Source organism: Taudactylus pleione, unplaced genomic scaffold, assembly GCF_031769625.1.
Source record: "Taudactylus pleione unplaced genomic scaffold, aTauple2 ptg001616l, whole genome shotgun sequence".
Classification (NCBI taxonomy): Eukaryota; Metazoa; Chordata; class Amphibia; order Anura; family Myobatrachidae; genus Taudactylus; species Taudactylus pleione.
In genome coordinates, this window is record NW_028286013.1 from 336072 (window position 1) to 361749 (window position 25678).

General features: G+C 44.3%; 2 protein-coding genes across 2 annotated transcripts in view; both read left to right on the forward strand.

Moving 5' to 3' along the window:
• Positions 1-283: 283 nt before the first annotated feature.
• LOC148442111 (uncharacterized) lies at positions 284-17896 on the forward strand. The gene is made up of 8 exons (XM_088464230.1): positions 284-348; positions 513-621; positions 12784-12927; positions 14498-14689; positions 14880-14958; positions 15613-15710; positions 15857-15957; positions 17839-17896. Exons 1-8 carry the CDS (start codon positions 284-286, stop codon positions 17894-17896), a joined length of 846 nt encoding a protein of 281 aa, XP_088320356.1.
• A 129-nt stretch (positions 17897-18025) lies between these two features.
• The window catches only part of LOC148442112 (uncharacterized), a 119271-nt gene continuing 111618 nt past the window's right edge, over positions 18026-25678 (forward strand). Inside the window, exon 1 of the mRNA XM_088464224.1 lies at positions 18026-18533. Coding sequence (XP_088320350.1) covers positions 18069-18533 — 465 coding nt within the window. The 5' untranslated portion in view covers positions 18026-18068. The remainder of the gene's footprint in view (positions 18534-25678) is intronic.

The following is a 25678-nucleotide window of genomic DNA, read 5'->3' on the forward strand; positions in this document are numbered from 1 at the left end:
CAGGGTATGCTACAGCTATATTATACCTGAGACTGGAATCTGATTCACATGTATTATAATAAAAGACCACTAAAGCCTGCTCCACCAGTATTATATATTACACCATAGCCTGCTCTACCTGTATGATGATAATGCAGCACAACACAGTCTACTCCCCCTGTATAAAAATAGGAAACACCATTACCTACTGCCAGACACAGCAATGGCCGCTCTCTGCCTTTTCCTTATAGAAGAAACGCCCCTCACGTTAACCACGCCCCGCCCCTCTCATCTCCCTGTAGCTATGGCCACTCTCTTCCCCGCCCCTCGTATCATAGTGACCGCCCACCTGAAATTTCCCTTAGTCCGGTGATTGGCAGCAGCTAGTAGCCAATCAGGCGGCACACAGTAGAACGGACGTCCTGTAACTAATCAGTCACCTGAGAAACCGCTCACAGATTCATCAGTAGAGTAACAACTGTATAGTTTAATGGTGTCCTCATGTACGGTGACCGGCGGCCATATTCTTATAGTCTCCCAGTCAGAGAAGAGGGGGCGGGCCACAGGGGCATTAGTTGCCATTTTGTCATAGACATTCCTGAGAGCCGGAGTCAGGCGGAGTCAAGTGTCCGGCAGCAACAGGTAACGGTGTCCTACCATACAGTGGGAGTAGCCTGTTTTATCCTACTATACAGTGGGAGTAGCCTGTGGTGTCCTGTTGTTATTATTATTATACAGGGGGAGCAAACTGTGGTGTCCTGTTATTATTATACAGTGGAAGCAGCCTGTGGTGTCCTGTTGTTATTATACAGGGGGAGCAGCCTGTGGTGTCCTGTTATTATTATTATTTTTTTTATACAGGTGGAGCAACCTGTGGTGTCCTGTTATTATTATACAGGGGGGAGCAGCCTGTGGTGTCCTGTTATTATTATTATACAGGGGGAGCAGCCTGTGGTGTCTTGTTATTATTATTTTACAGGGGGTGCAGCCTGTGGTGTCCTGTTATTATTATTTTACAGGGGGAGCAGCCTGTGGTGTCCTGGTATTATTATACAGGGGGAGCAGCCTCTGGTGTCCTGTTATTATTATTATTATACAGGGAGAGCAGTCGGTGGTGTCCTGTTATTATTATACAGGGGGAGCAGCCTGTGGTGTCCTGTTATTGTTATTATTATTATACAAGGGGAGCAGCTTGTGGTGTCCTGTTATTATTATACAGGGGGAGCAGCCTGTGGTGTCCTGTTATTATTATACACGGGGAGCAGCCTGTGGTCTCCTGTTATTATTATACAGGGGGAGCAGCCTGTGGTGTCCTGTTGTTATTATTATTATACAGGGGGAGCAGCCTGTGGTGTGCTGCTATTATTATTATTATTATACAGGGGGAGCAGCCTCTGGTGTCCTGTTATTATTATTATTATACAGGGAGAGCAGTCGGTGGTGTCCTGTTATTATTATACAGGGGGAGCAGCCTGTGGTGTCCTGTTATTTTACAGGGGGAGCAGCCTGTGGTGTCCTGTTGTTATTATTATTATACAGGGGGAGCAGCCTCTGGTGTCCTGTTATTATTATTATTATACAGGGAGAGCAGTCGGTGGTGTCCTGTTATTATTATACAGGGGGAGCAGTCTGTGGTGTCCTGTTATTTTACAGGGGGAGCAGCCTGTGGTGTCCTGTTGTTATTATTATTATACAGGGGGAGCAGCCTGTGGTGTCCTGTTATTATTATACAGGGGGAGCAGCCTGTGGTCTCCTGTTATTATTATACAGGGGGAGCAGCCTGTGGTGTGCTGCTATTATTATTATTATACAGGGGGAGCAGTCGGTGGTGTCCTGTTATTATTATACAGGGGGAGCAGCCTGTGGTGTCCTGTCCTGTTATTATTATACAGGGGGAGCAGCCTGTGTTCTCCTGTTATTATTATACAGGGGGAGCAGCCTGTGGTGTCCTGTTGTTATTATTATTATACAGGGGGAGCAGCCTGTGGTGTGCTGCTATTATTATTATTATACAGGGGGAGCAGCCTGTGGTGTGCTGTTATTATTATTATTATTATACAGGGAGAGCAGTCGGTGGTGTCCTGTTATTATTATACAGGGGGAGCAGCCTGTGGTGTCCTGTTATTATTATTATTATACAGGGGGAGCAGTCTGTGGTGTCCTGTTATTTTACAGGGGGAGCAGCCTGTGGTGTCCTGTTGTTATTATTATTATACAGGGGGAGCAGCCTGTGGTGTCCTGTTGTTATTATTATTATACAGGGGGAGCAGCCTCTGGTGTCCTGTTATTATTATTATTATACAGGGAGAGCAGTCGGTGGTGTCCTGTTATTATTATACAGGGGGAGCAGCCTGTGGTGTCCTGTTATTGTTATTATTATTATACAGGGGGAGCAGCCTGTGGTGTCCTGTTATTATTATACAGGGGGAGCAGCCTGTGGTCTCCTGTTATTATTATACAGGAGGAGCAGCCTGTGATGTCCTGTTGTTATTATTATTATTACACAGGGGGAGCAGCCTGTGGTGTGCTGTTATTATTATTATTATACAGGGGGTGCAGCCTCTGGTGTCCTGTTATTATTATTATTATACAGGGAGAGCAGTCGGTGGTGTCCTGTTATTGTTATTATTATTATACAGGTGGAGCAGCCTGTGGTGTCCTGTTATTATTATTATTATTATTATTATACAGGGAGAGCAGTCTGTGGTGTCCTGTTATTATTATACAGGTGGAGCAGCCTGTGGTGTCCTGTTATTATTATTATTATACAGGGGGAGCATCCTGTGGTGTCCTGTTATTATTATTACACAGGGGGAGCAGCCTCTGGTGTCCTGTTGTTATTATTATACAGGGGGAGGAGCCTGTGGTGTCCTGTAAATATTATACAGGGGGAGCAGCTTGTGGTGTCCTGTTGTTGTTATCATTATTATACAGGGGGAGCAGCCTGTGGTGTCCTCTTATTATTATTATACAGGATGAGCAGCCTGTGGTGTTCTATTATTATACAGGGGGAGCAGTCTGCGGTGTCCTGTAATTATTATTATACAGGGGGAGCAGCCTGTGGTGTCCTGTTGTTATTATTATACAGGGGGAGCAGCCTCTGATGTCCAGTTGTTATTATTATACAGGGGGAGCAGCCTGTGGTGTCCTGTAAATATTATTATACAGGGGGAGCAGCTTGTGGTGTCCTGTTGTTATTGTTATTATTATTATACAGGGGGAGCAGCCTGTGGTGTGCAGTTATTATTATTATTATACAGGGGGAGCAGCCTCTGGTGTCCTCTTAATAATAATAATAATAATAATAATAATAATAATATTATTATTATTATTATACAGGGAGAGCAGTCGGTGGTGTCCTGTTATTATTATTATACAGGGGGAGCAGCCTGTGGTGTCCTGTTATTGTTATTTTATACAGGGGGAGCAGTCTGTGGTGTCCTGTTATTATACAGGGGGAGCAGCCTGTGGTGTCCTGTTATTATTATTATACCGGTGGAGCAGCCTGCGGTGTCCTGTTATTATTATTATTATTATTTTTATTATTATTATTATAACACAGGGGGAGCAGCCTCTGGTGTTCTGTTATTATTATACAGGGGGAGCAGCCTGTGGTGTCCTGTAAATATTATTATACAGGGGGAGCAGCTTGTGGTGTCCTGTTGTTATTATTATTATACAGGGGGAGCAGCCTGTGGTGTGCTGTTATTATTATTATACAGGGGGAGCAGCCATCGGTGTCCTATTATTATCATTATTATTATTATACAGGGAGAGCAGTCGGTGGTGTCCTGTTATTACTATACAGGGGGAGCAGCCTGTGGTGTCCTGTTATTGTTATTATTATTATACAGGGGGAGCAGTCTGTGGTGTCCTGTTATTATACATGGGGAGCAGCCTGTGGTGTCCTGTTATTATTATTATACAGGTGGAGCAGCCTGTGGTGTCCTGTTATTACTATTATTATACAGGGGGAGCAGCCTGTGGTGTCCTGTTGTTATTATTATTATTATTATTATTATTATACAGGGGGAGCAGTCTGTGGTGTCCTGTTATTATACAGGGAGAGCAGTCGGTGGTGTCCTGTTATTATTATTATACAGGGGGAGCATCCTGTGGTGTCCTGTTATTATTATTATTATTATTATTATACAGGGGGAGCAGCCTCTGGTGTCCTGTTGTTATTATTATACAGGGGGAGCAGCTTGTGGTGTCCTGTTGTTGTTGTTATTATTATACAGGGGGAGCAGCCTGTGGTGTGCTGTTATTATTGTTATACAGAGGGAGCAGCCTCTGGTGTCCTGTTATTAATATTATTATTATTATTATTATTATTATTATTATTATACAAGGAGAGCAGTCGGTGGTGTCCTGTTATTGTTGTTATTATTATTATTATTATTATTATTGTACAGGGGGAGCAGTCTGTGGTAACCTGTTATTATACAGGTGGAGCAGCCTATGGTGTCCTGTTATTATTATTATTATACAGGGAGAGCAGTCTGTGGTGTCCTGTTATTATACAGGTGGAGCAGCCTGTGGTGTCCTGTTATTATTATTATTATTATACAGGGGGAGCAGTCGGTGGTGTCCTCTTATTGTTGTTATTATTATTATTATTATTATTATTATTATTATTATTGTACAGGGGGAGCAGTCTGTGGTATCCTGTTATTATACAGGTGGAGCAGCCTATGGTGTCCTGTTATTATTATTATTATACAGGGAGAGCAGTCTGTGGTGTCCTGTTATTATACAGGGGGAGCAGCCTGTGGTGTCCTGGTATTATTATTATTATTAAACAGGTGGAGCAGCCTGTGGTGTCCTGTTATTATTATTATTATACAGGGAGAGCAGTCAGTGGTGTCCTGTTATTATTATTATACAGGGGGAGCAGCCTGTGGTGTCCTGTTATTATTATTATTATTATACATGGGGAGCAGCCTGTGGTATCCTGTAATTATTATTATGCAATGGGAGCAGCTTGTGGTGTCCTGTTGTTGGTATTGTTATTATACATGTGGAGCAGCCTGTGGTGTCCTCTTATTATTATTACACAGGATGAGCAGCCTGTGGTGTTCTGTTATTATACAGGGGGAGCAGCCTGCGGTGTCCTGTAATTATTATTATACAGGGGGAGCAGCTTGTGGTGTCCTGTTATTATTATTATACAGGGGGAGCAGCCTGTGCTGTCCTGTTATTATTATTATTATACAGGGGGAGCAGCCTGTGGTGTCCTGTTGTTATTATTATACAGAGGGAGCAGCCTGTGGTGTCCTGTAATTATTATTATACAGGGGGAGCAGCTTGTGTTGTCCTGTTATTATTATTATTATACAGTGGGAGCAGCCTGTGGTGTCCTGTAATTATTATTATACAGGGAGAGCAGTCTGTGGTGTCCTGTTATTATACAGGGGGAGCAGCCTGTGGTGTCCTGTTGTTATTATTATTATACAGGTGGAGCAGCCTTTGGTGTCCTGTAATTATTATTATACAGGGAGAGCAGTCAGTGGTGTCCTGTTATTATTATTATTATACAGGGGGAGCAGCCTGTGGTTTCCTGTTATTATTATTATTATACAGGGGGTGCAGCCTGTGGTTTCCTGTTGTTATTGTTATACAGGGGGAACAGACTGTGGTGTCCTGTTATTATTGTTATACAGGGGGAGCAGCCTGTGGTGTCCTGTTATTATTATTATACAGGGAGAGCAGTCGGTGGTGTCCTGTTATTATTATACAGGGGGAGCAGCCTGTGGTGTCCTGTTATTGTTGTTATTATTATTATTATTATTATTATTATTGTACAGGGGGAGCAGTCTGTGGTATCCTGTTATTATACAGGGGGAGCAGCCTGTGGTGTCCTGTTATTATTATTATACAGGTGGAGCAGCCTATGGTGTCCTGTTATTATTATTATTATACAGGGAGAGCAGTCTGTGGTGTCCTGTTATTATACAGGGGGAGCAGCCTGTGGTGTCCTGTTATTATTATTATACAGGTGGAGCAGCCTGTGGTGTCCTGTTATTATTATTATACAGGGAGAGCAGTCAGTGGTGTCCTGTTATTATTATTATACAGGGGGAGCTGCCTGTGGTGTCCTGTTATTATTATTATACAGGGGGAGCAGCCTGTGGTGTCCTGTAATTATTATTATACAATGGGAGCAGCTTGTGGTGTCCTGTTGTTGGTATTATTATTATACAGGTGGAGCAGCCTGTGGTGTCCTCTTATTATTATTATTACACAGGATGAGCAGCCTGTGGTGTTCTGTTATTATACAGGGGGAGCAGCCTGCGGTGTCCTGTAATTATTATTATACAGGGGGAGCAGCTTGTGGTGTCCTGTTATTATTATTATACAGGGGGAGCAGCCTGTGCTGTCCTGTTATTATTATTATTATACAGTGGAAGCAGCCTGTGGTGTCCTGTTGTTATTATTATACAGGGGGAGCACCCTGTGGTGTCCTGTAATTATTATTATACAGGTGGAGCAGCTTGTGTTGTCCTGTTATTATTATTATTATACAGGGGGAGCAGCCTGTGGTGTCCTGTTGTTATTATTATACAGAGGGAGCAGCCTGTGGTGTCCTGTAATTATTATTATACAGGGGGAGCAGCTTGTGTTGTCCTGTTATTATTATTATTATACAGGGGGAGCAGCCTGTGGTGTCCTGTAATTATTATTATACAGGGAGAGCAGTCTGTGGTGTCCTGTTATTATACAGGGGGAGCAGCCTGTGGTGCCCTGTTATTATTATTATTATTATTATACAGGTGGAGCAGCCTGTGGTGTCCTGTTATTATTATTATACAGGGAGAGCAGTCAGTGGTGTCCTGTTATTATTATTATACAGGGGGAGCAGCCTGTGGTGTCCTGTTATTATTATTATTATACAGGGGGAGCAGCCTGTGGTGTCCTGTAATTATTATTATACAATGGGAGCAGCTTGTGGTGTCCTGTTGTTGGTATTATTTTTATACAGGTGGAGCAGCCTGTGGTGTCCTCCTATTATTATTACACAGGATGAGCAGCCTGTGGTGTTCTGTTATTATACAGGGGGAGCAGCCTGCGGTGTCCTGTAATTATTATACAGGGGGAGCAGCTTGTGGTGTCCTGTTATTATTATTATACAGGGGGAGCAGCCTGTGCTGTCCTGTTATTATTATTATTATTATTATTATACAGTGGAAGCAGCCTGTGGTGTCCTGTTATTATACAGGGGGAGCAGCCTGTGGTGTCCTGTTATTATTATTATACAGGTGGAGCAGCCTATGGTGTCCTGTTATTATTATTATTATTATACAGGGAGAGCAGTCTGTGGTGTCCTGTTATTATACAGGGGGAGCAGCCTGTGGTGTCCTGTTATTATTATTATACAGGTGGAGCAGCCTGTGGTGTCCTGTTATTATTATTATACAGGGAGAGCAGTCAGTGGTGTCCTGTTATTATTATTATACAAGGGGAGCTGCGTGTTGTGTCCTGTTATTATTATTATACAGGGGGAGCAGCCTGTGGTGTCCTGTAATTATTATTATACAATGGGAGCAGCTTGTGGTGTCCTGTTGTTGGTATTATTATTATACAGGTGGAGCAGCCTGTGGTGTCCTCTTATTATTATTATTACACAGGATGAGCAGCCTGTGGTGTTCTGTTATTATACAGGGGGAGCAGCCTGCGGTGTCCTGTAATTATTATTATACAGGGGGAGCAGCTTGTGGTGTCCTGTTATTATTATTATACAGGGGGAGCAGCCTGTGCTGTCCTGTTATTATTATTATTATACAGTGGAAGCAGCCTGTGGTGTCCTGTTGTTATTATTATACAGGGGGAGCACCCTGTGGTGTCCTGTAATTATTATTATACAGGTGGAGCAGCTTGTGTTGTCCTGTTATTATTATTATACAGGGGGAGCAGCCTGTGGTGTCCTATTGTTATTATTATACAGAGGGAGCAGCCTGTGGTGTCCTGTAATTATTATTATACAGGGGGAGCAGCTTGTGTTGTCCTGTTATTATTATTATTATACAGGGGGAGCTGCCTGTGGTGTCCTGTAATTATTATTATACAGGGAGAGCAGTCTGTGGTGTCCTGTTATTATACAGGGGGAGCAGCCTGTGGTGCCCTGTTATTATTATTATTATACAGGTGGAGCAGCCTGTGGTGTCCTGTTATTATTATTATACAGGGAGAGCAGTCAGTGGTGTCCTGTTATTATTATTATACAGGGGGAGCAGCCTGTGGTGTCCTGTAATTATTATACAGGGAGAGCAGTCTGTGGTGTCCTGTTATTATACAGGGGGAGCAGCCTGTGGTGCCCTGTTATTATTATTATTATACAGGTGGAGCAGCCTGTGGTGTCCTGTTATTATTATTATACAGGGAGAGCAGTCAGTGGTGTCCTGTTATTATTATTATACAGGGGGAGCAGCCTGTGGTGTCCTGTAATTATTATTATACAATGGGAGCAGCTTGTGGTGTCCTGTTGTTGGTATTATTTTTATACAGGTGGAGCAGCCTGTGGTGTCCTCCTATTATTATTACACAGGATGAGCAGCCTGTGGTGTTCTGTTATTATACAGGGGGAGCAGCCTGCGGTGTCCTGTAATTATTATACAGGGGGAGCAGCTTGTGGTGTCCTGTTATTATTATTATACAGGGGGAGCAGCCTGTGCTGTCCTGTTATTATTATTATTATACAGTGGAAGCAGCCTGTGGTGTCCTGTTGTTATTATTATACAGGGGGAGCAGCCTGTGGTGTCCTGTAATTATTATTATACAGGGGGAGCAGCTTGTGTTGTCCTGTTATTATTATTATACAGCGGGAGCCGCCTGTGGTGTCCTGTTGTTATTATTATACAGAGGGAGCAGCCTGTGGTGTCCTGTAATTATTATTATACAGGGGGAGCAGCTTGTGTTGTCCTGTAATTATTATTATGCAGGGAGAGCAGCCGGTGGTGGCCTGTTGTTATTATTATTATACAGGGGGAGCAGCCTGCGGTGTCCTGTTATTATTAATTTACAGGGGGTGCAGCCTGTGGTGTCCTGTTGTTATTGTTATACAGGGGGAACAGACTGTGGTGTCCTGTTATTATTATAATTATTATTATACAGAGGGAGCAGCTTGTGGTGTCCTGTTATGATTATACAGGTGGAGCAGTCTGTGGTGTCCTGTTATTATTATACAGGGGGTGTGACCTGTGGTCTCCTGTTATTATTATACAGATGGAGCAGCCTGTGGTGTCCTGTTATTATTATACAGGGGAAGCAGTCTGTGGTGTCTTATTATTATTATACAGGGGGAGCAGCCTGTGGTGTCCTGTTATTATTATACAGGGGGAGCAGTCTGTGGTATCCTGTTATTATTATACAAGGGGAGCAGCCTGTGGTGTCTTATTATTATTATACAGTGGGAGCAGTCTGTGGTATCCTGTTATTATTATACAGGGGGAGCAGCCTGTGGTGTCTTATTATTATTATACAGGGGGAGCAGCCTGTGGTGTCCTGTTATTATTATACAGGGGGTGTGACCTGTGGTGTCCTGTTTTTATTATTATACAGGGGGAGCAGCCTGTGTTGTCCTCTTATTATTATACAGGGCGAGTGTCCTGTTATTATTGTACAGGGGGAGTGACGTGGTGTCCTGTTGGTATTATACTGGGGGAGTGACCTGTGGTATCCTGTTATTATTATTATTATTATTATTATTATTATTATTATACAGGGGGAGTGACCTGTGTTGTCCTGTTATAGCAGCAGCTGCAGAGTAATAATAACAGTAATGAGTGGTCAGGGAATAACACATAATAGGTATAACATGTATGTACTGTATATACCATATGATACATAACAGGAGCTGGGGAAGGATATAGCTGTAACTAGTAAGGTATAATTAGCGCCAGTATCCATCCAGAGGTCAGTATTACACCCACATTAGCAATAAGACAGGTCAGCAGCCTCCTAAGGGCGACCGTGATGCCCTAATTATAAGCAGCCGTCAGGGGAAATTGTGGTTGTGCTGTCAGGTGTTATTATATAATAGGAGTGAGGTAAGAGTATATAATAATAACACATTACATTTATTATAGACAATAACACAAATAAATTCACTTAGAAGTATAATGTTATTCTCTGAGGTGTATATCTCTATGCTACAAGGAAATATAGTTAAACTCTCTTCAGTTACCGGCGAAAATGGCAGCTTTTTTCGACATCGCTGAAATCGGACATTTTTTGCCAAAAGAAACGGCAAAAATGGCTGATTTTACCCAAATAACAGGCGATAACGGCAAACAGGTGAAAATGGAGAAAAAAACTGGAAAAAGTTTTCTCCATCCGAGATCTGGATGAAAAAAAATGCTAAATCTCTATTTTTTACTAAAAATGTGGGGATTTCTTTCAGAAACCTTTGGACACCCCCCCCTAATGAGAAATGAACCCCAAAAAATGTTGTAGGTTGCAAACGTTGGTAAAAAAACGGCCGCACAAAATTTGGGTGAAAAAAAACAAACTTTGAAAATGATAGAAAGCTTTTTTTCCCAGGAAATTACTGTCACACGTAAATTGGGGGTACGTTAAAATGGGCGCAAGAATATTTTTGTGTCGTAAATATGCAATTTTAAAAACCTTTAATAAACCGCCTTCTGTAACCAAATGTGATGTTTGAAACATCCGAAAAATCAGACCCAATACGTTAAAACCATTTTCAGTGATTTTTTTTTATTCACCCAAGATCTGCGCGGTCGTTTTTCACCAAAGTACGAAACTTACTAAAACATTTGGGGGTAATTTATGATTAGAGGATGTGTCCTAAGGGTCTGTGATCTCTGTGCCAGGTACATGACATATTATATCCCCTTCTACCAATGATCTTATTACTGACCATGTATTATCCCTGACTCAGCTATCGCACAGTAACTCTCTTCTCTCTCGGGCTGGTAATGATTATAGTCAGAGGAATGTGGCTTTTATACATTGTGTCACTTTGTACAAACGTATTACTACAATCCTAATACTCTGTTACAGGAGCACTCTGCACAGTTAGGGCCGTATTCAATTAGCGGCGTAAACAGCATTTTTTTCTGCCATCTACGAAATAGGTCAACGTTCGCCAAGAAGAACGACAAAAACAAAAATCCCTATTTTTGGCTAAAAATATGGGTATTTCTTTCAGAACCCTTTGGACCCCCCCCCCCCCCAATGATGAATTACCCCCTAATTTTTCCTTAAGTTGCGTACTTTGGCGAAAAACGCCCGCGCAAATCTTGGGTGAAAATAAAATCAATGAAAATGGTTTTAACGAATCAGATCTGATTTTTCGGGGGGTATGAATGCGTCAAGTGTTTTAAACAATACATGTGGTCACAGCAGGCGGTTTTTTAAAGGTTTTAAAAACTGCGTTTTTACGACATGAAAATATACAAGCACCCATTTTAACGTACCCCCAAATTTACATGGAACAGCAATTTCCTGGGAAAAAATAGCTTTCTATAATCTTCAACGATTTTTATTTTTCACCCAAATTTTGCGCAGTCGTTTCTCACCAACATACGCAACTTACGAAATTTTTTTTGGGTAATTAACTATTGGGGGGGTTCAAACGTTTCTGAATAAAATCCCCAAATTTTTAGCCAAAAATAGGGATTTTGCTTTTTTTTGCTCCTGATGTGGGATGGAGAAATCTTTTCTGCAGTTTTTTTCTCCGTTCTCGACTGTTTTTTGGGGGAAGTCGTCCATTTTCCCAGATGCTGAAAAAAACTTCCGTTTTCGCAACTATTTGAATACGGCCCTTAATTGGTGTGTAACTATATTTCCTTGTAGCATAAAGATATACACCTGAGAGATTCACATTATACATCTAAGTGGATTGGTTTGTTTTATGTGTTATTGTCTATAATAAATGTAATGTGTTATTATTATATACTCTTACCTCACTCCTATTATATAATAACACCTGACAGCACAACCACAATTTCCCCTGACTCCCTGAGCTGAGACTGTCTGTCAGGGCGTCTTGTTATCCTGAGCAATAGAGACTCTCTCAGAGACAGCCAGTGGCTGTGACAGTCCCCAGATCCTCAGAGTGTCACTGATTATCCCCCAGGACATGTCTCACCCCACCCTACGCTGCACACACACGGCCGGCAGGCTGGTCACACATGTAACATACATCTGAGGTGCGGCCATTTGTCATTTCATCATTTGTGCAGAGTGACTGATGGGATTCTGTATTGTGTAACCCTTTGTGTGTCCCCTGGGCTGCCTGCTGTCCTATCCCTGTGATATTAACCTCTTCTGTTCCCTTCCCCCTCCACTGTGTTACTGCCACCTCTGTACAGCTGTTACACCCCCTGTTGTGTGCTCTGTATTCCTACGTTACTTCCCCTCTCCCCATATCTGCACCCCTTCTGCTCTCCTATGTACTCCCCCCTCACACCCCTGTTATCTGTATGACCTCAGTATAGTCACAGACTCTCTCCGTTTCTGGAATAAATTTAAAACAAAATAAAAAAATCCCAACATCCCTAATTCATGTGTTTGTAAAAGATTCACGTGGAGCAAATTGCACCAAATATATGTCTTGGAGGAATAAGACCCCCGGCCAGGAGAGGAGCATTGGTGTAACCTTATGCAGTACAGCGTTGTGTGACGGCCTCTGAGGAGCCTTATGGGGTTGGGTCACAGGAACCTCTGACAGACACTGACCAGGGCTCTATGGCTGGGGGGGACGGGGAGACTTACTGGTCACTCAGTGTTACATGTCTGACTGTGTTACATGTGTTCTCTGTGATATTTATTCCTAGATAGTCCTGCTGTGAGGAACCAGAGTCTATTACACGTCACACATTCTGTATTCTCACTGATTCATTGAGGATGGACAAGGACGGGAGTCACAGGACTGAGAGGATCTTACATCTCACCCTGGAGATCATCTATCTGCTGACTGGGGAGGTGAGAGGGCCTGGGAGCATCACAGTGACATCACTTATATCTATAGTAATAATACAGTGACATCACTTATATCTATAGTAATAATACAAGGACATGACTGGGGAGATGAGGGGATCTGGGAGTGTCACAGTGACATCACGTATATCTATAGTAATAATACAGGGACATGACTGGGGATGTGAGGGGATCTGGGAGTGTCACAGTGACATTACTTATATCTATAGTAATAATACATAGACATGACTGGGGAGGTGAGGGGATCTGGCAGTGTCACAGTAACATCACTTATATCTATAGTAATAATACAGGGACATGACTGGGGAGGTGAGGGGATCTGGGAGTGTCACAGTGACATCACTTATATCTATAGTAATAATACAGGGACATGACTGGGGAGGTGAGGTGATCTGGGAGTGTCACAGTGACATCACTTATATCTATAGTAATAATACAGGGACATGACTGGGGAGGTGAGGGGGATCTGGGAGTGTCACAGTGACATCACTTATATCTATAGTAATAATACAGGGACATGACTGGGGAGGTGATGGGATCTGGGAGTGTCACAGTGACATCACTTATATCTATAGTAATAATACAGGGACATGACTGGGGAGGTGAGAGGATCTGGGAGTGTCACAGTGACATCACTTATATCTATAGTAATTATACAGGGACATCACTTCTATCTATAGTAATAATACAGGGACATGACTGGGGAGGTGAGGGGATCTGGGAGTGTCACAGTGACATCACTTATATCTATAGTAATAATACAAGGACATGACTGGGGAGGTGAGGGGATCTGGGAGTGTCACAGTGACATCACTTATATCTATAGTAATAATACAGGGACATGACTGGGAGATGAGGGGATCTGGGAGTGTCGCAGTGACATTACTTATATCTATAGTAATAATACAAAGACATGACTGGGGAGGTGAGGTGATCTGGGAGTGTCACAGTAACATCACTTATATCTATAGTAATAATACAGGGACATGACTGGGGAGGTGAGGGGATCTGGGAGTGTCACAGTGACATCACTGATGTCTATAGTAATAATACAGGGAGATGACTGGGGAGGTGAAGGGATCTGGGAGCGTCACAGTGACATCACTTATATCTATAGCAATAATACAGGGACATGACTGGGGAGGTGAGGGGATCTGGGTGTGTCACAGTGACATCACTTATATCTTTAGTCAAAATTCAGGGACATGACTGGGGAGGTGAGGGGATCTGGGAGTATCACAGTGACATTTTTTGTCTATAGGAAAAAGCGAGCAGCAGGTAGCCGGTCTCAGATATAGTATAAGTCCCACAGTCCTCACTGGAGTTGGGATTTAGTACATTGTTTGCTGTATGTTCTTTTCTTTTTGTCACTGACACAAATATTTCAGATCTGCATACAATATACTCTACAATTTCCTATATATAGGAGATTGTTACAAGACTTGATATTGTGAAATAGTCCTCTTGTATATTACGCAAAGATAACACGTGAATAAACAACCCCATATAGGTGAAGTTTAATTGACGTTTTCATTGTTGTCTCCCCAATACTCAGGATTACACAGTAGTGAAGAAGACATCCAGCGAGTGTGAGACACCCAGCAGCCATCCCCGTGTGTCAGTAGGACTGAGCAGTACCCAGAACCCCATCACGGTGCCTCCACCTCACTCACTGATACATGAGAGACACAATGACCAGAAGATCCTGGAACTCACCAACAAGATCATTCAGCCGCTGACTGGAAAGGTGACTGCTGGGAATGGAACATTATACAGTAACACCAGGGGATGTGTCTGGGTGATGACTGGAGAGGTGACTGCTGGGAATGAGACATTATACAGTAACACCAGGGGATGTGTCTGGGTGATGACTGTATCATTGTGTGTGTCAGGTTCCTATAAGGTGTCAGGATGTCACTGTCTGTGTCTCCATACAGGAGGGGGTGTATGTAGTGGAACACAATGGTCTGTACAAGGACCTGATGATGGAGAATCACCGGCCCCTCACATCACTGGGTAAGAGGAGACTGTCATTTATTGTACAGGGGAGAGCAGGTATGGGGGCCCCTATATACACACATCACCTGATAATCACTTATAGATGTGTCGTCTTACATCTGTCCTCACTACGCCACACAGTGTGACTTGCCTGGTGGCTCACTCGGGTCCCGTGCTACTCTCCTAACGTTGGGCGTCTTTCATAGAGATGTGTCCTCAAATCTAACCTAAATAACAGCACACAGTGTGACTTGTCTGGTGTGAGTGAGCCACCAGGTCCTGTGCTACTAGGACACACCAGCAGACTGTGCTGATTAATGTGATATGTGACACTTGTATATCTGTTTGCATCTATGTCTGTATATGATGCACAGCGGAACTTGGCATGAAAAAAGCTGCGGCTGCTACATTGTAGCACTTCGTATACAGATTCAGAGACTCAGTCGCACACAGATATACAAGTGTTGCATGTAAATTAATCTGCTGGTTACATCGCATTGTGACTTAGATGCATTTTCAGCAAAAAAAAAAGATGCAATAAAGTCACATGGCGCTAGCAGTGTCTCATGGGACTTGGCGCTCCGTAAGGGGATTTTTGTCTCGACTGCAGCAAAGATGTGTAAGGGCACATCTATATATACAATGTACTCAGTCACTGTGTATCTCCTACAGATGGACCCAGTATCAGAAATACCCCAGAGAGATGTCCCCCTCCTCTTTATTCACAGGATTGTACAGAGGAGAATCACAGGACCCCACAGGGGCATCATGTAGGTGGGATTTAGGGTCTCACCAATATACCTTAATATAAGTGACTGTCACTATATAATATGCAGAGAAGCTGTGTCTGTCTTAAACACTGATATACTGTTTAGTCTCAATTAAATCAGACATTATTGTTATATGGATCATTTAGAGTGAAAATGTTGCTGATATTAAGGCAGAAGATATAGAGGGAGAACAAGAGACATGTTTGACTGATATGAAGGCAGAAGATACAGAGAGAGAAGAAGAGACGTATGTGACTGATATGAAGGCAGAAGATACAGAGGGAGAAGAAGAGACGTATGTGACTGATATGAAGGCAGAAGATACAGAGGGAGAAGAAGAGACGTATGTGACTGATATGAAGGCAGAAGATATAGAGGGTGAAGAAGAGACGTATGTGACTAATATGAAGGCAGAAGATACAGAGGGAGAAGAAGAGACGTATGTGACTGATATGAAGGCAGAAGATACAGAGGGAGAAGAAGAGACGTATGTGACTGATATGAAGGCAGAAGATACAGAGGGAGAAGAAGAGACGTATGTGACTGATATGAAGGCAGAAGATACAGAGGGAGAAGAAGAGACGTATGTGACTGATATGAAGGCAGAAGATATAGAGGGTGAAGAAGAGACGTATGTGACTGATATGAATGCAGGAGATATAGAGGGAGAAGAAGAGACGTATGTGACTGATATGAAGGCAGAAGATATTGATGGAGAAGAAGAGATGTATGTGACTGATATGAAGGCAGAAGATATAGCTGGAGAAGAAGAGACGTATGTGAGGAGTGATGAGCAGTGTAAGGAGGAAGAATTCCCTACAGATATCAGCACAGGTGAGTTATAAACACTTACAACATATTCTCCTTGCTCAGTCACTACATCAATGTACAAGCTTATGAGGGAATTGTATCTGCACAGTGGGGCAGTCAGGTGCCATCAGCCCCTATTTTTCTCATGCTCTCCCCCCTCACATATCACTGTGTGTTACCAGCCCAGAGATCTGACCAGTCTCCTCCCCACAATCTCTGGTGTATCTCATACATCAGGAGCCATCAGCCCCTATTATACTCCTGCTCTCCCCCCTCACACCAGCCCAGAGATCTGATCATTCTCCTCCCTGCACTATAAAACCATATACTCCCACATCACAACAAACTCCATGTATACACACATACACAAGCTATGTGCAAGTACACACTAATTATTGCACAGTCCTTCCACCAATGCTTGTCTACAATGAATGATTCAACCTATATTAGTACTGTCTGTGTGACGCTTTGGAGAGAGGTGGTGAGTCTGAGAGAGTGTTCCAGAGTTCCAGCGATGGGGAGCAGCTCAGGCAAAGTCTTAGAGGCAGGAGTGGGAGGATATAATGATTTGGGCGGAGAGGCGCCAGGTATTGGCAGAGCAAAGTAGGTGATGAGAGTGAGGAGGGAGATGTAGAAAGAGATGAAAAGGGGGATATGTATGGTGGCTTCATAGGAGATTGTGAGGAGTTTGAATGTTTTCTGATGGGGATGGGGAGCCAGTGTAGGACCTGTAGTAGAGGGGAGGCAGAAGTAGTAATTTGGAGATGTGCCAGGCAGAAGCATTGAGTACAGATTTCAGTGGAGAGAAATGAGTATTGAGGAGGCCACATAGGAGGAGGTTACATTAGCCCTGTTTAGAGATGAACAGTGAGTGGAAGAGGGTGTTATGGTGCGTACACATGGTACGAACAGTCAACGATAATGATATCGCTGGCTGATCGTCCTGCACCTTCCCGATGTGCTAAATGATCGTTATTGTTCATCCAGCACACCACCAACCCACCAACGACAGGCCAGCAATCTGCGATCAATGATCGTGGGTCCTTATGTGACCTTGTCGATATCAACCAGGTTGCCAGCAAGTATGGACAATATCGTTATCGTCCATACGTGCCCGCGCATCACTAGTCGTTTGGGGGTTAGAAGAGATGGTGAGGTTGTCGATGGATAATAAAATTGAGGGAGCTGAGGGGACTCCAGATGGTGGGAAGACGATCAGCTCAGTCTTATACATGTTAAGTTTAAGAGAGCGCAGAGACATCCAAGAACATTTGCTCTCAGTGTAAATTGTTCATTCTTATACATTTGTTTCCAGTAGATGGACGCACAAGCAGGAATACCTCGCAGGGAGATCTCATCGTGTCACCAGATTTTAAAATAGAAGATAAGAACATCAGACAAGATTGTCCAGGAGAAACTCCAATTACCCTAAATATACAACCAGCACTTCACAGTGCAGATATATCATCTGGTCCCTCTAATCATGAGGAACGTTCTCCTGATAATTCAGATCTTGCTACACACAGTACAGCTCATATAGGTAATAGAATGTTATCTAAATCTGGTAAAAGTTCTATACGTCGGTCAGTTTCTGTTGGACATCAGAAAACTCACACAGGTGAGAGGCCATTTCCATGTTCTGAGTGTGGGAAATGTTTTATACTGAAATCACATCTTGTTACACATCAGAGACGTCACACAGGTGAGAAGCCATTTCCATGTACTGAGTGTGGGAAATGTTTTACAGTCAAAACTGATCTTGTTACACATCAGAGAACTCACACAGGTGTTAAGTCATTTTCATGTTCTGAGTGTGGAAAATGTTTTACATATAAATTTAATCTTGTTGCCCATGAGAGAACTCATACAGGTGAGAAGCCATTTCTATGCTCTGAGTGTGGAAAATGCTTTACCCAGAAATCTGTTTGTAATAGACATCAGATGATACACACTGGTGAGAAGCCGTTTAGTTGCTCTGAGTGTGGGAAATGTTTTTCATATAAAGCAGCTCTTGTTATACATCAGAGACGTCACACAGGTGAGAAACCATTTCCATGTCCTGAGTGTTGGAAATGTTTTACACAGAACTCTGATCTTGTTACACATCAGAGATGTCACACAGGAAGGAAACCATTTCCATGCTCTGAGTGTGGGAAATGTTTTACACGAAAAACGAACCTTGTTAGACATCAGATGTCACACATGAGAAAAGTATTTCAATGAGCTGATACAAAACAGGGTTTTAGTAACACTCCAGTCCAGTCACACAGTATTTTAAGTTCTACATCCGCAGATAATTGGGATGTGTGTCATCAATATAAAGAGAGGGGGGATGTACAACGATAGAGATATCTCAACAACAATAAATAATATAGGGCTTGGTAACGATGCATTAAAATATATAATATCTACTATGAATACACCCAGGGGATATATATATATATATATATATCCCCAGTATCCGAATATACCGTAATATGTTACATGTGATTCTCATTATACCTAAATCTAAGCTCTTCTTATTCTATATATTTGCAGAATAAGCCTACAATAGGGATTTAGGATGAATAATTTGCTTAGATATGTATATATTATATCTACCCTTATTAGTGTAATTGGGCGCGATTATATCATGTGACTCACTAGTGGACACTATCGCACGTTATTACTAATATTATCAACATTATAACTATACAATATATGGTAATAATGTGTTTATAATGTGACCTAGATCCCAGTAACACTGCCGCTATACAGATCACTAATCCATTATCTTACTATATCATATATGTTATTTATACCTTTTTGTGTTATATAACTTAGGAGAATCGCTATGATATATATATATATTTCTACTTCAGGGTCCATAGGGGGTCCACAGGGTTGACCTTGGGGTTATAGCTGGATCAGGATCCATGGGCACCACACAGTTAAGCTTTTAGCTCACAGGATGCACTTGGGTCCTCCCCTATACCCCGCCCCCGAGCCACAGGCACCTCAGTGTAAGTTGGTGCCCGGCCGGAGTCGGTCACCACGCAGGGGGGCTGCAGGAGCAGCCCCCAGAAGCTTTTTATTTTAAGTTAGATTTTATTTATTTTAATCTCTTTTTACTACAGACGGTAGCGAAGGGCTGTCTATACAGACGCCCACGCTGCCGCTCTGATCCCCGACTGGCGCCGCGACGCCAGTACTGATCTGGGGATCGCGGCGGGAGGACAGAGTCCGTACTAGCCGGACTCTGTCTACCTCCCAGGACTGCTGCCGGAGTCGCCGGGGATTCAGGTAAGCTGCGCGTCGCTGGCTAGCGGCGGCGCGCGGAATGCCTTAAAATGCAGTCCTTTAGCCTCCGGTCCTGGGGAAAGACCGGAGGCTGCTGGCAGTGGCGGCGGGCCCCCCCCATAACCCGTGGGACCACTAGACCACCAGGGATAACAGGCAAACCAGGGGAGGAAGCCTTCCCTGTTCAGCGGCTCCTCCCCTCAGCTCAGCGCGCCTTTCAGCACGCAGTCTGGCGTCACTGAGCTGCAGTTACACGGCCACTCCTCCTCTGAGGTCTCTGGGGGCCATTTTCTCACAGTGGCAACGCAGATCTCAGGGAGCACGCGGACCGGTCCCCCTGTGTACCTCTCCACTGATTTAAGGACAGCGTACACAGCACTATAGCCCTCCCAGACACTGAATCTGGGAGGTTGTAGTGGAAAGGTGCAGTGAGTATAACTTCTCTGCATGGTATGTGACTTTTGCTAGTGCTGCCTGTCTGTGCTTATTTTCCGCTTACTGTCAGCTTATACCTGTCCCTTTACTTCTCCTATGAGCCCTACAGGTGTGTGGGGGAAGGGTGTTTCTACTGACCTCACTTATATAGATCACGTATTTGTGAGGTTCGTCAGATACAGTTGTGTGCGACAGTGCCATATTGTGGGCTGTTGTTCAACACACCGGTGAGTGCGTTTACTTCTGCCCTGTTGCCAGATATATAATATATTCTGTCATGTCAGACGAGGAGGTTGAGCGCTCAGTGGCTCCGGCGTTGGCCTCCTGCGGACGCTGTTCTGCAGGAGTGAATAGGGAGGATTTGTCACAGGATGGCCTGTGTAGTCGGTGCCAGGTGGCTCCTGGCCCATCCAGACCTTCTGTGACACAGGAACCACAGTGGGAGATGTTTTCTCAAGTGCTGGTGTCTATTGCGGACCGTCTGTCGGTCCCGACTGCTCTCCCTACTAGGGCGTTACCCCAGCCGACCATCCCCCTTTCCCCGGGTGTCCCGCAGTTATTGCGGAGTCCTCCTGGGTCTCAGTCTGTGGGTCCCTATGCGGGGTTGCCTATGTATATACAGGCTTCCCCTGTGCCGCAGCAGCCTGTGGTACCTTTGCAGGCCCCTATGGCGACTCCTCCACGCCTGGGTGGATGTGCTCTCCAACTCCGTGCAAAATTTGGCAGCATCATGAAGATTATGGCGGTCATGGACGCACATCTTCGGAACCAGAATGTACGGCCGTATCTGGATGACCTCCTGTTGCTAGCGAGCTCCCCAGAGGTACTGCTTCAACATCTCCACCTGACGATCGCTTGCCTGCAAGCACACGGGTGGTTGATAAATTGGAAAAAGTCCTCCCTGATTCCATCACAGCAGATGGTTCATTTGGGAGCCCTGCTGGATTCGCATCAGCAAAGGATTTTTCTGACTCCGGAGAAGGTCGCCTGAGCAGTCGCCGCCTGTCGGTCCATTCGGCTATGAGAGTTCTGAGGTCCATGGTGTCGACATTCGACATGGTGGAATTTGCCCAGTTCCATTCCCGGCCCCTGCAGGGGTTGATTTTATCGGAATGGAACGGGTTACCTCACCGGATCCGCTCTCAGGTGCTGGTGTTGTCTCCGGAGGTTCGGCAATCTTTGGCTTGGTGGCTTCAGACAGCTCATCTGGTCGAGGGTTGCCCCTTTTGGATCCCGGACTGGGTGCTGCTCACAACAGATGCCAGTCTCCGGGGTTGGGGGGCAGTGACCGGTTCATTGTCTCTCCAGGGTCGTTGGTCTGCGGAAGAAGCACTTCTCCCCATCAACATCCTGGAACTGCGGGCAGTATACAGGGCCCTGCAGTTGTCCGGTCCCGCTCTTCACGGAAGGGCGGTACAGGTGCAGTCCGACAACGCCACCACGGTGGCGTATATCAACCACCAAGGAGGAACTCGCAGTCAGGCAGCGATGTCGGAGGTGTCTCGCATCCTGACTTGGGCGGAGTGTCACTGTCACATTCCAGCGATCTCGGCGGTCTTCATCCCCGGAGTCCTCAATTGGGAAGCGGACTTCCTCAGCCGTCATGACGTGCATCCCGGGGAATGGTCGCTTCACCCAGAGGTATTTCAGCTACTCGTGGACAGGTGGGGACTGCCGGAGCTGGACTTGATGGCCTCCCGTCACAATCACAAGTTGCCCGTTTACGGGTCAAGGACAAGAGACGCAGGCGCAAGTCTGGTGGACGCGCTGTCGGTGAAATGGACGTTTCACCTGGCGTATGTTTCCTCCGATATCCCTACTTCCTCGGTTTCTGCGGAAATTCAAGCAGGACGGCGGCATGCTCGTGCTGGTAGCTCCGGCGTGGCCCAGACGGCCTTGGTACTCCGATCTCAGGAGCCTCTCCATCGACGCGACGTACCTTCTTCCTCAGCGTCGGGACCTGTTGTCTCAAGGGCCCTGCCTTTACCTGGATCTGGGTCGGCTGTCTTTGATGGCGTGGCTCTTGAGACAGCCGTCTTGAGGTCTCGGGGCTTCTCCAGTTCGGTTATTGGTGCCATGCTCAGGGCATGCAAGCCTGCTTCAGCACGGATTTATCACAGGGTGTGGCACACTTACTTTCAGTAGTGTGAGTCCAGACATTATGATCCTCAGGTGTTCCGAGTTTCTAGGATCTTGGAATTTCTTCAATCAGGATTGGACCTCGGCTTACGCCTTGCATCTCTGAAGGTTCATGTGTCCGCCTTGTCCGTGTGGTTTCAACGGCGGATTGCAATACTACCGGATGTTCACACCTTTTTCCAAGGTGTTCTCAGGATCCAGCCTCCCGTGGCTCCTTGGGACTTGGTGGTTCTACGGGTCCTGCAGGGTCCTCCGTTTGAGCCTCTTGAGTCGGTGGAGCTCAAGTGGCTGACATTTAAGACTGTTTTTTTCCTGTCGCCCTCCTTTTTTGATTTTTCACCAGGACAGAGCGGTGCTCCGCACTCGTCCTGAGTTTTTGCCCTAAGTGGTCTCGAAGTTCCACATTAATCAGGAACTTGTTGTGCCAGCTTTTCAGTCCCCTGATCTTTCAGCTGGTGAGACTTCCTTAGATGTTGTCCGGGCGCTTAGAATCTATGTGGACCGGACAGCTTCGGTTAGGAGGTCTGATACCTTGTTTATCCTCTTTGGTTTTCACAAGAGGGGTTGGCCTGCCAACAAACAAATGTTAGCCCGTTGGCTTCGTTCTGTTATTTGTGAGGCTTATGCACAGGAGGGTTTACCTGTGCCAGTCTCTGTTAAGGCTCATTCCACTCGTTCTGTGGGTCCTTCTTGGGCTGCTAGACGTGGCGCTTCTGCTGTTCAGCTGTGTAAGGCGGCCACTTGGTCTTCAATTCAAACGTTTTTGAGGTTCTATGCGTTTGACACCTTCGTCTCTCAGGATGCATCCTTCGGGCGCAGGATTCTCCTTTCTGCTCAGGAGCGTCCCCGCCCTTAGTTGAACTGCTTTGGGACATCCCCAAGGTCAACCCTGTGGACCCCCTATGGACCCTGAAGTAGAAAACAAGAGATATGTTAAGAACTTACCTTTGTTATCTGTTTCTACGAAGTCCATAGGGTCCACAGGGCGCCTGCCCTGACGCACCTGGCTTCAAATGGGCTGTGTGGCTGGTCACCGGTTTTCCGTCTCCCATTTCTGTGAGTATGGTTTCTTGTGTGTTCCAGTCTTCCTTCTCTCTGTTCCATATTCTCCTCCGGCCTAGGCTGCTTACCAACTGAGGTGCCTATGGCTCGGGGGCGGGGTATAGGGGAGGACCCAAGTGCATCCTGGGAGCTAAAAGCTTAACTGTGTGGTGCCCCTGGATCCTGATCCAGCTATAACCCCAAGGTCAACCCTGTGGACCCTATGGACTTCGTAGAAACAGAGATAACAAAGGTAAGTTCTTACCATATCTCTTGTTATATATGTATAACATGTGACCTAGGTCCCAGTGACGCTGCCGCTATACAGATCACTAATACGTTATCTTACTATATCATGTATGTTATTTATACCTTATTGTGTTATAACTTAGGGGAATCGCTATGATATATATATATATATATATATATATATACTCCAACCAATGGCGGCACTCCGGATAACAAACAATGCGGACACTTAGCTGGTTTCAGCGACGTTTCAGCGCCTTTAATCAGCGCTTTTATCAAGCATATAACATTTAATGATTGGGATTGGTCAGCTCTATCACGTGACATTATTCACATGCTATCTGCCCGGAGACTTGTATTTGTATATTGTCACCATGACAACTCTTGCTCATTGTTACTGGTGTAACCGGTCACGTGACTGCGGTTTACCATGTGACCGGGTGGAACAAATCATCCATTCCTCTTACTGTTTTTTTTTACATAGATCTCCATGATTGGTCCATTCTGGTCATGTGTGTGCTTATATCACATGACCGGGTGGATCTGATTATCCAGACTCCCTCTCTAGTTCATTCTGCAGAGACTGACACGATTGGTCCATTTCGATCACGTGCCATTGTATACATCATGTGACGCAGACTCAGGATCGGCTGCATTAATTGGTAAATGGAACTTTTTATTCTTAGGGTTTATATTGTTTTTACAAACTCTTGCTGATTATACATTAGGTAATGATTGCTTTCTATGTAATATACTTATTATTCTTACATATGGCATGGCTAATTATGGTTCCCCCCTGATGCTTGTTTGATCTGCTCCTTGGGTATATAAGGCAGCCATATTATACACGCTACTGAAGAGGTTGTGGGTCTAATTCCAAGACGAAATGCGTTAGTCACTTTCTACACTGGTCATGTTTGGGCCACTTGTCCTTCCTTATCTGGACCAGGAGTGAAAGCAGGAATGTTGGGACATCCAGCGATTACACCGGCCAGCCATCACCCACTGCGAGCTTTCCTGCTAAAGACTGGACGGGCTTCTATCACAGCAACCTGGTAATATAACTATCTGCCAACTGGCCATTACCCGGATGCACCAAACTTCTTTCCATTACCTATTAGCTTGTGACGTTACCATTTACATCTGGTTCTCTATTTACTATTATTGGTGCCCACTTATTTGTAATCAGAATTAGCCTGAATATCAGTGACCTGTGTTTTATATGATTTATGTGTATAATGTTTGTCATTTCTATCATTGATTTTTTTCATATTAAATACTGTACATTTCATTTATAATGCATCTTTATTAAGCCTCATGTGAATTAATTATTGTTTTTAGATTTCCCTAGCGCTGTACAACCCTCCTCTTTGTATAATGTGTTATATCTTATTGGAGGATGACCCCCATCTGTGTATAGCTGCTATATAACTCCTCATACATCACCTATCAGATCTAATCTTTCCTAATCCTCCATGTGTCAGTAATATAAAACTGGGATAGATCACTCGGGTGACACTTAAGGAGCGTACACACTAGACGATATGCTCCCTGAGCGATGTCGTCTAGTGTGTCCCCGGCAGGCTGTGCTCAATGTCGTTCATGAAATTGAGCACACCCGCTGAAAGATATCGTTCAGCGCCGGGCTCTCTCCACCATTCCATAACATGCAGCAGGTTGGCCTGCATGTTAACCCGATGAACGATAATGACGAACGAACGACGGGAATGCGCATCGCCGTTATCGTTAATCATTTTTGTGTTAAAAATGGATGATAAAGTGGATGACTTAACGATATCGTTATTGTTCAGTCGTCCACTTTAATCGCCCATTGTGTATGTACCTTTGTAGTATTGTCTTTATTCTATTAGATATCGGCACCACTCTCCACAGTAATAACAGACCACGTCATTATTATATAGGGGATACATTTTATATATATCAGTCATACACAGAGAAGATAGATACATTATTTTTCTATCAGATATCAGCACCACTCTCCACAGTAATAACAG